Genomic DNA, 15,023 nt, shown 5'->3' with positions numbered 1-15,023 from the left:
CAGGAAATATGCTACATGAATGTAATGAATAACTGCAAGCCCTGTAATTAGCTCTCATATTGCCGATATTGAGTTCCTTCTCCCCACCGAGCTGAAACTGTAATTCAGAGCAGCTGGAAATGCAAAGTTTAGGGTAGAAAAAGTGCATCCCATGGGTGACCTGCTCAGCACACCCCCACCCATCCTTAGCAGAGGAGCAGGGAGCAGGTCTAAGAGCTGGATGAGGTGATCTCTGAGCATCCCTTCTAACCCAAACTATTCAATGAGGTGCCCTTTTCCTGCCCCCAAAGGAGAGATTCAGAAGGAGATGAGCAAAGATGCTGAGATTTGGCACCTGAAGCAACGCCATCCCAAAGGCAGGGGGCTGTTACTGTGGCTCCGGTTGGTGCCCACGCTGAGCAATGAGCCATACAGCTCCCGGCCCATCTCCGACTTCTGTTGTGATCTTTTTTTTGCCTCCTGTTTCCTGCACATAAAAGACTAGTCTTGCCTGAGAATATCAAGTTATTGCTAGGGCCTTGGGGAAATCTGATCGGGGAGATAATCGAGTCGGAGTTCCAATTTGCTTATATTGAGTTTCGCCAACTGCAGAAGGCAGATACCTTTGTATTCCCCTCCGCTGGCTGGAGCCTCCCCGACAGACGCCGAGGCAGCTGTCTCGACACGCTGCCGAACTGGGAAGATAAATAAGAACGCATGGGAATTATCTCCGCGTTTGCTAACCACCAATTTAGGTCTAAGTAGGCTCCCTCTGTTAGGAAGACTAATGAATTCCAATTGTACGAAATACCCTTGGCTTTTAACAAGCAAGATGGAAGGTAGCTGGAAAAGAAAGAGGGAAGAGCTGTGAATAACGCCACGAGAGAGCCAATTACAGCAGCCAGCTGGCACTGCAAAACTTGGTGCTTAACTTGGTAAGGAGGAGCCAGACTGTGTGGTCCATGTAAGGATGCTCTGGGCCAGCCCCGAGGAGACCAGAAGGGAGCTGCTCCTCCTCTATGGCTTCCTGCAGCTTCATAGAATCACAGAGTCAGGGGGTCATTCAGGTTGGAAAAGACCTCTGAGATTCCCAAGTCCAACCCAACCCATCCCACCATGCCCACAGGTACCACAGCTCTGCAGTTCTGAACACCTCCAGGGATGGTGACTCCACCACCTCCATGTGCCACTGCATCACCACTTTCTTTCCCATTGTCTGACCATCTTACTAGGAGATACACGATGTCTGTACCATCATGTCATGGGACTGAGCTGAGCTGCAACCCAGTGCATCCTTACATTGCAGCCACTGGGAGAAGCCAGAGCTCGAGCAGGAAGGAGATTTCCGTGCATCATTTCATACAAAATACACTTACCTTGAGGTCACTCTTGTCTGTTTTATGAGCAGGAAAATCTATAGGCATGGAGACTGAACACAAGTGCCTGCCTAAAGCAGCTGAGACAACTCCCTCTAAAAAATTATTAATGCCCTGATTGCCCATATAAACTCAGCCTCGTATTTTTAGCTCTGGGTTTGCTGAGGGTATGTGTTATGCTGAGCAGCCTGATTAATGTCACAGTAACTAATTAGGGTGCGAGACAGATACTGGTGATTCTCTTGTAGTGTCAAGCACGGTACAAGTGCCGTTATATCAAAGATAATTTACTGTGGTGAGGGGCATATGCTCTTGGATGGAGAACAAGTGGGAGCTGATGGTGTGTCCCCATCCCTCTTCCTTCCATACCTTCAGATCTTTCCATACAGCCTGATTTTATCAAAAGGAAGCAATCAATTCGCACTGTTCAATGGAAACAAAGAATGAAAAAGTGTTCCAGAAATGTTTACCAGGGACCATAAGTTGGGGGGATTTCAATGGACACCAAACACTTGCCCTTATGAAACAGCAAATAATCCTCACCTGCTCTCCCAGAAACACTTTGGGGTCATGTTTAAAAGCAGCAGGCACTGATGGGAAGTTCCCTTTTGAAATGCTTGTGCCTCGAAATGCTTGGCATTTGCAGAGCTCCTGGTGCACATCTACTGCTGGGGATGCATCAAACCACATCCAGAAAGCAAAAGAAAGGAGGAAATGCCCCAGTCCTGGGGGTGTGTTCCCACCTAACCAGGTCAGAAAGTTGCAGCAGCAAAATAAAAGGGAGAGAAAAGCAGCAAAGGAGGTACCGAGCTCACACTGTGCCATAAAGACAGCCATGCAAGATTAAATACCGGTGGGTCTGCTCTCAGCAAGGCAATTCCTGCCTAACCTTGGGTAATATCGCATCTCTGACGCACGGCTGCTGTACCTGCTCGGAATGAGATGGATCTCCTCCATTAACGCCAATGGGCTCCAAATACCTTGGTGTACTTATTATTACCTGGCTTTAATGGATAATGAAATTGTGGCATAATATTGCTAACACTTGAAGGGTGTCTAATGGTGAATGCAACTGAAGGGAAAGTGCTTTGATGGGGGATTTAAAGGCATCAAGCTTCTTTGCCGGGTTTACATTCCCAGCCTTGGGAGGACAGGGATCCCAGCATCCTCCCTAGGAGTGTGGGTTTGGACATCTTCCATTGCCACCAGCTACAGCTCCAAGGTCACCATCATGCTCAGCATGCTGCTGGCCACGTCCCCAAGGGCAGCGCAACAGAGGGGCTGTGTTGGGGCACTGGTCCACAGCAAAGCAGGGCATGGCTCACACTCTGTCACAGCCCAAGGAAGACAAAAGGGGCTCACACCCATACAACAAGCACTGCTCAGCCCTCCGCTTACAGTGCTGAGAATGAGATCCCAAACTGCATGGCTACTCCCTTCCCCCTGGCCTGAGCTGCACCTGACGCCAGCACAGCACCACCACCACTTGCTGCCTTGAAATACAGCGTGACTCATCCCTGCAGCTGCTCCAAGTGGAGTTCATTAAGCAGATGAGTAAATACGAGCAGCTTGCAGAGAGAGAGCGCCTTCCTTTGCTGAGCTCTCTGAGACCGGGCTACAGCTGTGCCCATTTGGCTGCTGGGCTCCAAAATTCCACCCCCCACCCCCACCCTCTTGTCTCCATCCTCCTGTTTGCCCCAGGGATGCTCAGCACCCTCTATGTGGTGCCCAGCTGTCTGTCTGTCCTGTGGGCAGCCCTGTGACAGGGGGTAATGTGCAGCCCTGTGAGCAGTAGGAGCGTGGTTGGGGGCACTGAGACAAGAGAGCTCACAGCTCCCCCCCACCCTGCTCTTCACAGGCACAGTCCCAGCCCCTACCTGCAGCTGTCTCTCACTGCTCATTGCACAGCGCTGGTATTTATCTCCAATTGCCCATGAAATGCTTCTGCTGCTGTTAATGAAATGAGAGCAACATCAGCTGCATCCTGACACTCTTCCATCCCCCCAAAACTACCCTGCAGCTGGTTGGATTTGGGTGCAGGTCTCTCCGCTGTGCCCCGCAGCACTGCACATCTCAGCATTGCTACAGCTCCATAAGTTTGCACTAAGGCCTTTTTGCACTCCGTGCAGGTGTCAGCTGCACCCCACACCCAGGGCTGCACCCCACACCCAGGGCTGCTCCCTCATTGCACTGATGCTCCAACCTCGCCCCCCCTCCCCTCTGCAGCACCCACATCTGCTCAGTGCTCGTGGCCAGAGGGCTTCGAAAGCCAGCAGATGACTTTGCACAAAAGTTATTCCCTTTCAGCAACACTTAGTGCCGTGCAGCCCGGCCCATTCATCAAAGAGCATTCAAAGGAGATTAAAACCAAGTTGCTTTGCAGGAGATGCTCTCTTACACTGTCAGACAGCCTCACGTTCATCGCAGAGCGTCACTTTAGAGCACTTTCTGCAGAGACATTTTAACTGTCCCCTCCAGGCCCACAGAACTTGGTGCTGCTGATAATTAAACCATGAAATACAGTGGGGCTGTGGAAGCGCTTCCCTTCCTGGCTGCTGCAGAGCTGCTTATTTATGGCTCCTGTGCATTTTTATTGGTAAGGATGGGGACAGGAGTTGGGGAAGCTTTCCTATCGCTCTAATAAAATCTTATTTCCAAAGCACTGCTGAGATAAATTTAAACTCATTACAGCAGTCGCATAATCACGCTCCCTCATTGAGATGGGCAAAGCAAACAAGAATTGGAGATGGAAGAGACCAAGTGGGTCACCTCCTCATCCCCTGCTCATGTATGATTAGCCCCAACAGGATACTCCACCAACACTCTGACTCCATTGCTGCTGTCATGCACTTGCACTGCCATGGCAGGGACCACTTACCTGCAATGCATACCCACGAGGGGAAAGAAATGATTGCTTTAATCAGCGCATTGGTGAGATCCTTGGAAACGTTTGTTCTTCTGTCATGATCTCGGTGTTACCTGCTTAATGCAGGCTTGGAGGTTGGCTCTGGGATGGCAGCATTGCTGATGCTGAGTGCTGCTCTATCTGCACGTTACTCCAGCACCCACCTCTATAGGTGTGGAGTTGTTTACCTGAGGGACATTTATGGGATCACAATGAGGCAGACAGCACGGCAGTGAGGTGTTCGTCAGCCAAGTTCCCTGTGCAGAGCAAAGCTATCAGGATCTGCAGCGACCCACATGGTGGTAATTAGATTAACAAAGTGGATCTCCTAGCTCCATCCACGTCCTGGATGTGCTCTGTTGGGGTTCTGAAGGAGGGACCCCCTCACTGGGCACCCAGCTCACTCCCTGCACTAAAAGAACGGCCTCATAGAACCAACAGATCCCCCCGTGCTCTGTATCTTTCAAAAACCTATTAGCCTTTATGGGGAGCTGTCTCCATAGAAGCAAGGAATGGCCCTTTGCTCTGCAATCTACAGAGCACTGCTCTGCCATCATCTCGTTTGTAACCTCCCTGCTCCGCTGCGTCCATCAGCGAGTGCCCATCCCATGCAGCACCCCAGGGTTGATCCCATTTGAGCACCATCCTTAACCCTTCAAGAAGGGAAAACTCACCGGGTTTTGGTGCCCAGAACAGTGCGAGAGCTGTGGTGGTGCTGCAGGTGCAGGGAGCCGGGCTGAGCTCAGGGAAACTCGAGTTGCCGAGCGCTTCGATTCTCAGAAAAGCAATTACTGTGCAGCAGATTACAGAGCTAATAAAATCCCATTATACCATTTCAGAAAGTAAATCTGATCTGGATACTGCCAATTTATATCAGACATCCCACAAAAAGTCCCGTAAGAGCCCCCAACGTACAGGCTGTGTGTGCACGCGCGTAATACAAGGCTATAATAGATCACACTAATTAGATATCCGATAACAGGAGGCCTGATAGGAACTACATTAAAATCTCTTTAAGATGAAGACATAAAACCCAAGGGAGAGGATACAGAGTTAATGATGCTGCTGCTGAGGCTGCGGTTCACTGCTCCTTACTGTCCCGCTCCATCCCAGACCCTATCATGATGTTGAGACCCTCGGATGGACCCTGTGCAGTGCATCATGTCCCACTCAATTCAGGTGCCAGGAGGACAGGGTGGTGGCAGCGGGTTCTACATGCTCCCCAGCACTGCAGCCCAGGGCACGGTCCCCAGCACCGCTGTGGCTCTGCCCGTGATTTTTATTATCCAGATTCAATAACAGCAAACAGCTCCGAGCTGTCTGCGCTCCCCGGGAGGTGACTTACCATCCGCTAACAGAGCCGAGAAATCAAATTAGCCCCAGCTTTACACTCTCTCTTTCCCTGACACCGCTATTGGCAGCCAAGGGGGAGTTCATCAGGGCTGTGCACTAATTCTTATCTCGTTTAAGTGACTCCACGCTGCCATCTGATGCAATTTGCTCCGTGCCGCAGCTGAGGGCTCCGATCCTGCCTGGCTGCCTCACCAGCCCTCCCAGTATGGGGGAGCTTCTGGGGAAGCTGGGAGCACCATGGGGCTTTGGGGAAAGCCCTTGTTCAGCTTGCCCTGCTCATCCCCAGGCTTCCCTCCCTGCTTCCTCTAGCAACTCCAATTCCAGTTCTGCTCAGAGCAGCTCCAGAACTGCTGGAAGCCTATCCTGCCCCACAGCAGCTCCAGCTGTACCCTCACCAAACACCCCACTCCTGGAGGTACTCAAAGCCAGGTTGGATGGGGCCCTGGGCAGCCTGGTTTGGTAGGCAGCAACTTACCCATGGCAGGGGGTTGAAGCGCAGTGATCTTTTTAGAGGTCCCCTCCATAGAATCCAGTGATTCTATGGCTCTATTCTTTGTAAGCCCCTGGCATAGTCTCACCTGTCTCATTTGCAGGCCGTGAAAGAGCTCCTGGCACAGCCTCGTGGCTCTCCCCATCACCAGAACTGCTCCCCATACACCTCCTGCAGCCCCTTCTTTCCTCCATGGCTCGCAGTTGCCCAGAACGAACCTGCACAGCTAAAAGGTGAGTGCATAGCATGGATTTCATCCTTCACCTGCACGGCACCCACAGTAGCACAGCCGTGATGGGGAGATCTCACACTGCTGCCACCCGCAGATGATGCAACCAGCTCCCACCCCTCCAAGAAACAGGAGCTTCCCCCCAGCACTGTGCATGGGGGCTTGTATGCTCAGCATTCGCTGCATGCCAGTTGTGGGGCAGGCAGCCTCCTCCTTCCCTCCTCCCCTCCTGAAACTCGATGCAGCAGAAGAGGCTGATTGCAAGATTAATTACGCATTTTCCCAAACCTGACGGCTGGGGGACAGTGAGCAAAAAGTGCTGCCTGCTTCTCTGATTGGGTTCACTTAGAGGAGAGCTCAGACTGAGGACGGAGCCGGAGACGTTGGGCACCATGGTGCTGGTGGTGCCTGTTGTGTCGCTGCTCCTGGCATTGCTGCCACCGGTGTGGATGCTGCAGGATGCAGGTAAGGATACGATGGGGAAAACCTGCAGGGGTGGGAGGAGGAGCTGGTTTCTTGCAGCTGGAGGCTTATTGGAGCACCTTCACGTTAGCAATGGCTCTACAGAACGTACAAACTTTAGGGTTGTTTTGGTGTTTTTGCTTGTTTGGGGTTTTTTTTAAAGTATTTAAGATTAAAGTTATTCAAAATCCATATCCATGGGATAGATCCATGGGTAACCTCTTGGAAAGAGCTCCAAGGCACTGCGCACTTGACTGAGTGTGGTTGCGAGGAGAGGGAGGTAATGGCTTATCTGAACCCAGCGCTGAGTTTTGGGCACATCAGGGGCTTCAGAGCACTTGGATCTCAAGGAAGGGTCCCCAGACATGGCGCTGTGATCCCACTTCAGTGCTGGCATGGCTGCATGCCATGGCCCAACTGCGGGGCTGGGCTGAATTCCCTTTAGCTCAGATGGAAAACAGTGAGCAAATGGCACTTACCTGCAGTGTGGCAGGTGGTGTGAGCCAGCCAAGCCTTAGGACCAGCACTGCAGACCTGCTCCAGTAAGTGCCTCTTATTACACACAGGCTCTATCGGTTGAGATACCAACACCAACATTGATCCTGCACAATAAAGTGATGGCACTCATAGCTGAAGATGCTGGGTTGGCAATGCAGAGCTGCAGATGCAATGCCCACACAGGGCCAAAGCTGCATGCACACAAGTACACCAGCTCTGTGGGTCCTTCTTCAGCTTCAGCCCATACACCATACACATATAGGGCAGGAGGAGTGCCTGGAGCAGCAATGTGGGAGCCCCAGCTCCCAGCCAACATGGCACAGAGTGCCGCTATCCCAGCTGTAATCTCACAGCCCTGTGCTGCACCTCCTCCTTTTGTGGGCTCAGAGCATCCAACTCCCACATGTGCCACAAGGGGATGAGGTCTGTACACACAGATGTGCTGCCCAATACTCAGGCTCCTCAGCCTTGACGCAGTGCCGTTCAGTGCCACAAATGATGGAGGAGTGGCACAGAACCTTCCCAGCATTGCCTGAACGCATTGGGGCAGCAAAGATGTGCTAAGGAGCAGATATTTGACCAATAGCCAAAAAAACCCAGCTGGCCTGCAGTCGCTTTCCAGGCCAGTAGCATTTGCAGGCATTTTTTTGTGCCATAGAAAGCACTGGGGAGCTGAATTCAAAGCCTGGTGCAGCCCTCCAAGGATTAACACAGGTACCTTTTTTGTCTGGTATAGACAGGTTTGAGCCTTCTTCATTACCTAGTGAATGAATTTAGCATCTTGGTTCATCTTTACATTGAAGTTGAAGGCTAAGTTTAAAGAAACAACACCTCTCCAAGTAATAAGAGTTAGAATACTCACCTTGGGGCAGTGATTCCCTCGCAGTTGTCCTGATGTCACTCCTAGAGAAGAGGCAGACAGCAGCTTCAGGTGGGACGTGGCCATCTGAGACTCAGGAACAGCCTAAGGGAAGGTCAGGGTGATTCAGGGGGCAGACAGAAAACATGAGCTGCTTCTCCCCATCCCATTAGGAGCCCTGCAGGGGAGCCCAGAGCCGGATCCCTCCACTCCAGCCCTGCTCCGTCTGTCCGACACGCTGCTGACTCACTACAGGAGGGGAGTCCGACCCGTGCGGGACTGGCGCACCACCACCACTGTGGCCATCGATGTCATGGTGTATGCCATCCTCAGCGTGGTGAGTCTGCTGTCCTCCCATCCCAGCACTGATGGGGAACCAAGGGGTTCCCAGCCAGCTTCTCCCCTTCCACCCCACAGCATTGTGCTGCTGCTCATTCCTCTGCAAAAGGAGTGATGCTTGCTGCACAAATTCCCCTTGGCAAGCTCCATCCACCCACACCAGCAATGGTCTGTTGTCACCCTGCTCCAATCACACTCCTCCTTTTGTTCCCACAGGATGAGAAAAACCAGGTGCTGACCACCTACATCTGGTACAGACAGGTGAGCCCATGGACCTTGCTGGCCCCCATCTCCCTCCAGCCCCATCTGCCAGCACTGATGCTCTGCCCCACAGTGTGTAGGGATATGCCTGTCCCAGTAGGGGTGCATGGGGGAAGGCAGGCTGCTGTCAGCCAGCTCTGATATCTGCCTACCTCCACATCCCAGTGCCCAGCCCTGCAGACAGGTCCTGGATTGGTGGCTCCTTCCAAAGCTGCAGCCATCTCCCTTGGATGCAGGATGGCTGTGGAGCACTAAATTCAACAGAAAGGAAAATCTCCTTTGAGTTCACACTGTACTTGCAAGTCTCTTCCATAAAGACAGCTTCCTTGTCCGCTCAGCTACTCACTCACCTCTGTTTTTTGTTCCCTGTGACTGCCCAGTCAATGAACTGACCCTCAGCAAGGCCCATGAGACACAAAGCACCTGGATGAGTGCAGAAGCAGGCAACTTCAGGTAGAGAAAGAACAGGCATTTCTGTGCTCATGGGGATGGGGCAGTGTCCCTGTGAGAGCCAGCCCCTCTGGGAGGCAAATGTGTCTGAGTGACAGCTTCCCAGCTGACACCATGGGGTTATCCCCCATTACTGTAGGGCATAACAAGACCTCTGCAGGACTTGAGTCAGGACTCTGAAGGCACAGCTTCCACACTGCCTGCTTCTCACTGTTGTGTAGCTGGACAAATGGGCTTTCCTTCCCCTCAGACAAGGCATTTAGGGCTTCTCTCTGTGGCAGGCTGCTGGCATTAGGTTTAGATCGTGGCAGGGCTAGGGCCAGCGTTACCCTCCAGATCCTCTCTTGCTTTGCCCCAACAGCACTGGACAGATGAGTTCCTGCAGTGGGATCCAGCTCACTTTGACAACATCACACAGATTTCCCTTCCTGCGGAGAGCATCTGGGTGCCTGACATCCTCATCAACGAGTTGTAAGTACAGCACAGCCCCAGCCCCACTGCAGGAAACCCCAAAAGAGAGCTCGGGGCTTTAATCTCCCTCTCCCATCACTGTGCCTTGCTCTGTATTCCTGGCACAGAACTGGCATTGCCCCCATATGCAGTGGGCTGCAGATGGGGAACGTCTTGGCACTTGGGACATTTCCAATGCTGGCTAACTGCAAACATTTGTAATTACCCACACTGTGCTGGGGGTGGGATCCAGATATTTGGAGAAAGGCTTTGTTAAGGAAGCACAATGCAAGGGCAGCTGCAGAGCTGCCAGCCCTCCCTGCAAAGCCAGCCATTGTCCTTCCCCACCCCCACTTCTGCTGGGATTTAAGGTGTTCCCACCATCTCATGCTGCAGAGACCCCCACGAGACAGAGCCACAAATGGCCTTGTGCTGCTCTGGGAGTGCATGGGGAGCACAGTAATGAAATGGGGCAGCTGTGCCCACACGGAGCATTGTGCTGCTGACACTTTGGCCCTTTCCCCTGACCTCCACTTGTTTCCAAAAGAGCAGGTTGGCAGAACAGCAAGGAAAGGTCCCAGCGCTGGGCAGTCCCCATCCCAAACACAACTTGCCAGGAGGAGCCCAGCTACTCACAGCCCTCCCCAGAGCGCTCCCTACCCTTATGCTCTTTGTCCCTATGCCCTCCAGCGTGGATGTCGGGAAGTCCCCTGACGTCCCCTACGTCTACGTTCGCCACCACGGAGAGGTCCAGAACCTCAAACCCATCCAAGTGGTGACAGCCTGCAGCTTGGACATCTACAATTTCCCCTTCGACGTCCAGAACTGTTCGCTTACCTTCACCAGCTGGCTGCACAACAGTGAGCGCGGGGGGCTCGGGGACGGGATTGGGGCGGGCGGCTCCGTGCAGGGGATGCATCCCCCCTCTAGGTGGCCCCAGCGGCTCGGGAATGCCGTGCCCGGCAGCCCGCAGCTCGGTCCCCACCTCCCTTACAGTCCACGACATCAACCTCTCGCTGTGGCGGCAGCCGGAGCTGGTGAAATTCGACAGGAGCGTCTTCATGAACCAGGGCGAGTGGGAGCTGCTCTACGTACTCAGCCACTTCCAGGAGTTCAGTGTCAAAAGCAGCGACAGCTACGCAGAGATGAAGTTCTACGTAAGGGCCCTTAGCTTCTTGTGGCCCCGTGTCACGCTGTGCCCTGTTTTGAGTGCTGCTGTTCTTAGAGATGAGGCACCATGGCACGGTTTTGCCCCTGGTCTCATTACTTCATCACCAAGCTGCTCCCCAGCCCCGTGCTGAGGTGCATCCCTCAACTGTTCTGAGGTTGACCACCACCACCACTCTCACCTGCCTAAGCAGAGACCCAGACCAGCCCAAGCCCACCCTTCAAGCAGGGCTCTTGCCTTCACTAAACCTTTCCTGTATCTCTGTATCCCAACAGGTGGTCATCCGGAGGCGTCCTCTCTTTTATACTATCAACCTGTTGCTCCCTAGTATCTTCTTGATGGTGATGGACATTGTAGGCTTCTACCTGCCTCCCAACAGCGGCGAGAGGGTCTCTTTCAAGATTACTCTCCTCCTGGGCTACTCAGTTTTCCTCATCATCGTATCTGACACTCTTCCAGCTACTGCTGTTGGCACCCCATTGATAGGTATGGCAGCACCACTGGTTCCAGCTGATGCTGGGGCAAGAGCTCCTCACACAAGAGCAAGAAATGGGAGATGTGGGTCGGTACAGAAGTGGGGGCTGTAAAAGTAGCTCAGGATTTGGAGGTATCAAGGCTACCCCATGTATCTGCCAGAGCTGCACTGGAGCTCCTGTGTTGGAGCAGATGAATGGCTGTGTGGGCACTGCCACAGCAACCCAGAGAGCAGAATGACAGGTGGGGTGGGATACACAGCAACTGCAATAGCAGTTGTAGGTCTGGAGCTACAGGAGCTGCAGCTCTATGATGTGACCAGAGTTCTGCTGCAGGGCTTGGCAGGAAGAATTCACTCAAGACCTGCCTGCACTGTGCATCGATCTAAAGACTGTGCTGGCCATTGCAGGCCACTCACCTTGCTGGCATCTCCACAGGCATCTATTTTGTGGTGTGCATGGCGTTGCTCGTCATCAGCCTCACAGAGACCATCTTCATTGTGCGCCTGGTACACAAACAAGACCTGCAGCCTCACGTCCCCAGCTGGGTGAAGCACTTACTGCTGGAACGTGCCACTGCGCTGCTCTGCATCTGGGACAGGAAGAAATTCAGCCAAACCAGAACACAGAGCTCAGACATCTCCAGGCACGTGGAGAACAATGACAGCACAGGTAAGGACTGGGGAGAGAAGCAGAAGGGAAATGAACCCTATGCAAAACTAAGCCTAAAGCTCTTCTAATGGTGTATTATCAGAACTAGCAGTTGTTCTTTCAATTAACCATCTCTATTGGAGCACTGTGGCACATGCACAGCAATCCAGATGTCCAGATCACACGCAGAAGTCTCAGCTCTGCATCTAAATGGATTTTTCCCACTTCTCTCTCTCAATCCTGCAGCCAAGCTGAACCACTACAGTTCTGAAGACCCTCGGGAGCGAGAGGTGGCAGGGGGCACAAGGCCCACCCCTGCCTTTGCCACTCCAGCAGAGGGCTCTCTGCTCATTCACAGCATCCTGCACGAGATCACCACCATCCGCCAGTTCCTTGAGAAGCGTGATGAATTTCGTGATGTTGCCCGTGAGTGGCTGCAAGTGGGCTACGTGTTGGATGTCCTGCTCTTCCGAGCATACCTGGTGGCTGTCCTGGCCTACACTGTCACGCTGGGCACCCTCTGGTCGGTGTGGCAATATGCCTGAGCTGTATTTTGGGGCAAGCAAAGTGAGGACCTCAGATGCTGCTGCGCTCCAGAGACTACTCCCCGGTTCTTGCACTCAGAACCACCTGTGTTTTCTGACTACAGGGATCCAGACTGGTGCAATCACCCCACTTCCAGTAGCTCTAAAGCAGCGGCAGCATCTGAGCACTAAGATAAGGGCTGAGGAAAAGCGAGCAAACACAGAGCACACCCACCCCAACCGAACCGTTCTTAGCTCCAACCGAGCTCCTTTCCCCTTCTCACACCTCACAAGGGCTTCCCGGGTGGCTGCAGCCTCTGCACCCATCTCCTCCTCCCCCCACCCGGGACAAGGCCACGAGCACGGCGCGGCTCCGCTCCCACCCGGTCCCTCCCGGCGCTTCAGCACCACGGACAGCGGCACCGACACACTCCTGCGCCGGCCGCTCCCTCCGGGGCTCAGCCCTCACCTTGCCCAGTGGGGGCTCATCTGGAGCCCACCCCCCTCCCGTCCCTTCCCCAGGGTGTTTCCCCACTCCCTCCTCCATCTCAGGACCACCCAACTTCATCCCAGTCCCACCTTCATCCTCATCATGTAACTTGCTGTGGAAGAGGGACACGGATCTGCCCTCCACGCAGGGCTGTGCTCACCAGCTCCACTCGCCCTGCACGAAGCACTGGAAGCTGCACACCTGTTTTTCGTTCTTTGTTAATGCTTCACCAGAGCCAGGGGCTCATCAGGTCCTGCATGTCTATGTCTCCCCTTCCCCTGACTGTTTTTTGCATGCTTGACTGGCAGATCCCCTCCACATTCCTACCCACCAGTACAGTAACTGGGAGAGAACTAGCTGGGGGAGACACAAATAAAACTCTAAAAAGCAGTGCAAATGGGTCTGTTGCCATAGGAAAGCAACGCTGGAAGAGACCAACAAGGTTACCTGTCTTGGTCCTCCACTAATGCAGGCTTCCAAAGCTGTCATACAGAAGCATGCTTCCTCTGTGCACCTCTGCCAGGGCAGAGGCATGAAGCTGCTGTCTAACAGGAGAGAAAAGGAGCTCCTGCATTTCAGAACAGCAGGACTGGGATTAGAGCCAAAAACTGTAGAGAGCTGCTTTGCCCAGTGCGATACCTGCACAGCGTGTTTGCAGAATGGGGGTAGTGTGTCAGGAAGCTGCGATGTCTGCCAAGAGAAAAAGCCAAACTGATGGCATTTTCAGGGCGGTTCCTGAAACCCTGCACAGGTAAAGACATGCACTTCACACTGGTTTCTTACCTGAGCATCCAGCACAGGCACCATCATCTAAAGTGCTGGTGATGAAGGGAGGCCTCATCCTGTTTGCTCTGGTAGCTCCTCGGCAGGAACACAGATATCACAGTGTTTGGCACCTCTGTGGCCACTCCCAAGCCCACCAACCTCAATCCACAGGCCAGACACCCTCCAAGGCCTTCACATGCAGGAAAACTCCCTGCTAAGTGACAGGAGGGCTGCTGGCTGGCTGGTGTGGGCTCCTGGCAGCCCCGACCAGCGCTAATGTGCTGATGGTCTGTAAGTGGCTGGCTATTGATGAGGTGTCCAGTTAAAGAGTTTGTGAGACACTAAATCAGCCCATTGATCCTACCGAGATCGATGGTGCTACAGACCTGATCACTGCAGCGGGCAATTAACACCCTCTGGAATGAGCTGCCTTCATGTAACATCAAACGCTCCAACAGACAAATCCAATGGGCCCATTGAACCGGGCGTACGATGCCTCCCGCCTGCACGAGACCTGGGCTGAGGTCAGTGGGACCACTGGATCGCCTTCCTCAGCCATGCCCCACAGACACCCTCTGCCCCATGGCTCACCTGTGCCACCACAGCTCCCATGGATCCCATGGACAACTCTTCTCTGGCAATCCTGGTCCCGATGTGACTTGATCCTAGTGCAGAGCTGCTAAACCTCACCTGCTCCACAGGTTGCCGAGGGAAAGAAGTTAAGCCAGAGCAGGAGGAAGCATCCAGGCTTTCTCCCTCTCAGATTAGTGCTCTTCCCTTGCACCGCTCTGGGAAGTGCCGCATGCAGGAAAAGTTACAGGCATCTCTGTGAGATGAGTCTGGATTTTCCTCTAAACAACAACAACAAAAAAATCAATAAATCTGAATCTAATCTACTAATAAAGGTTTAATGAGGACATAATGTTGATGGAACAGAACATTGTTGCAGCATAATCACTCCCAGCTGCTGTGTGAATGTGCAGACAAAAGCCCAGTCCTATGACAATTTCCCTGTTATAATAACTCCTTTGTATGAGGCCAAACGCTGTGGTGGGATCTTATCCCTTCCTCCATGAGGGATGGTGCAGACAGGAGGTTGCTGCAAGCAGGACACCTCAACCAGGGGTACCCAACACATCCCTAGGAGGGGCTGTGCCAAGAGGCAGCACCCAGAGGCAGATGCCACTTGGAGGCTCACGCGTTGCCACCATGGGCCAGGAACCACTGATGCTGGCTGTGCTCTGCAGCAGGACTCACAGTGCAGAAGATGGGGCACAGCTGTCCTGGGGGAGTTGGAGCTC

At 53.2% G+C, this 15,023-nt stretch overlaps 1 protein-coding gene across 2 annotated transcripts; it reads left to right on the top strand.

Annotated features, from left to right (window-relative positions):
* Nucleotides 1-5,741: 5,741 nt before the first annotated feature.
* On the top strand, nucleotides 5,742-13,339 carry LOC140261454 (5-hydroxytryptamine receptor 3A-like). 2 transcript variants are annotated; one of them, XM_072354884.1, is made up of 10 exons: nucleotides 5,742-6,797; nucleotides 8,325-8,488; nucleotides 8,707-8,751; nucleotides 9,563-9,672; nucleotides 10,342-10,511; nucleotides 10,648-10,808; nucleotides 11,095-11,305; nucleotides 11,731-11,964; nucleotides 12,190-12,510; nucleotides 12,593-13,315. In XM_072354884.1, exons 1-9 carry the CDS (start codon nucleotides 6,725-6,727, stop codon nucleotides 12,486-12,488), a joined length of 1,467 nt encoding a protein of 488 aa, XP_072210985.1. In that variant the 5' UTR covers nucleotides 5,742-6,724; the 3' UTR covers nucleotides 12,489-12,510; nucleotides 12,593-13,315. The 2 variants fall into 2 exon arrangements, with proteins under 2 accessions (XP_072210985.1, XP_072210984.1); XM_072354883.1 differs by having other exon boundaries at nucleotides 12,190-13,339.
* The last annotated feature ends 1,684 nt before the right edge of the window (nucleotides 13,340-15,023 follow it).

Source organism: Excalfactoria chinensis, chromosome 21, assembly GCF_039878825.1.
Source record: "Excalfactoria chinensis isolate bCotChi1 chromosome 21, bCotChi1.hap2, whole genome shotgun sequence".
Classification (NCBI taxonomy): Eukaryota; Metazoa; Chordata; class Aves; order Galliformes; family Phasianidae; genus Excalfactoria; species Excalfactoria chinensis.
Note: the sequence above shows the minus strand (reverse complement) of the source record. Positions and strands in the feature narration are given on the sequence as shown.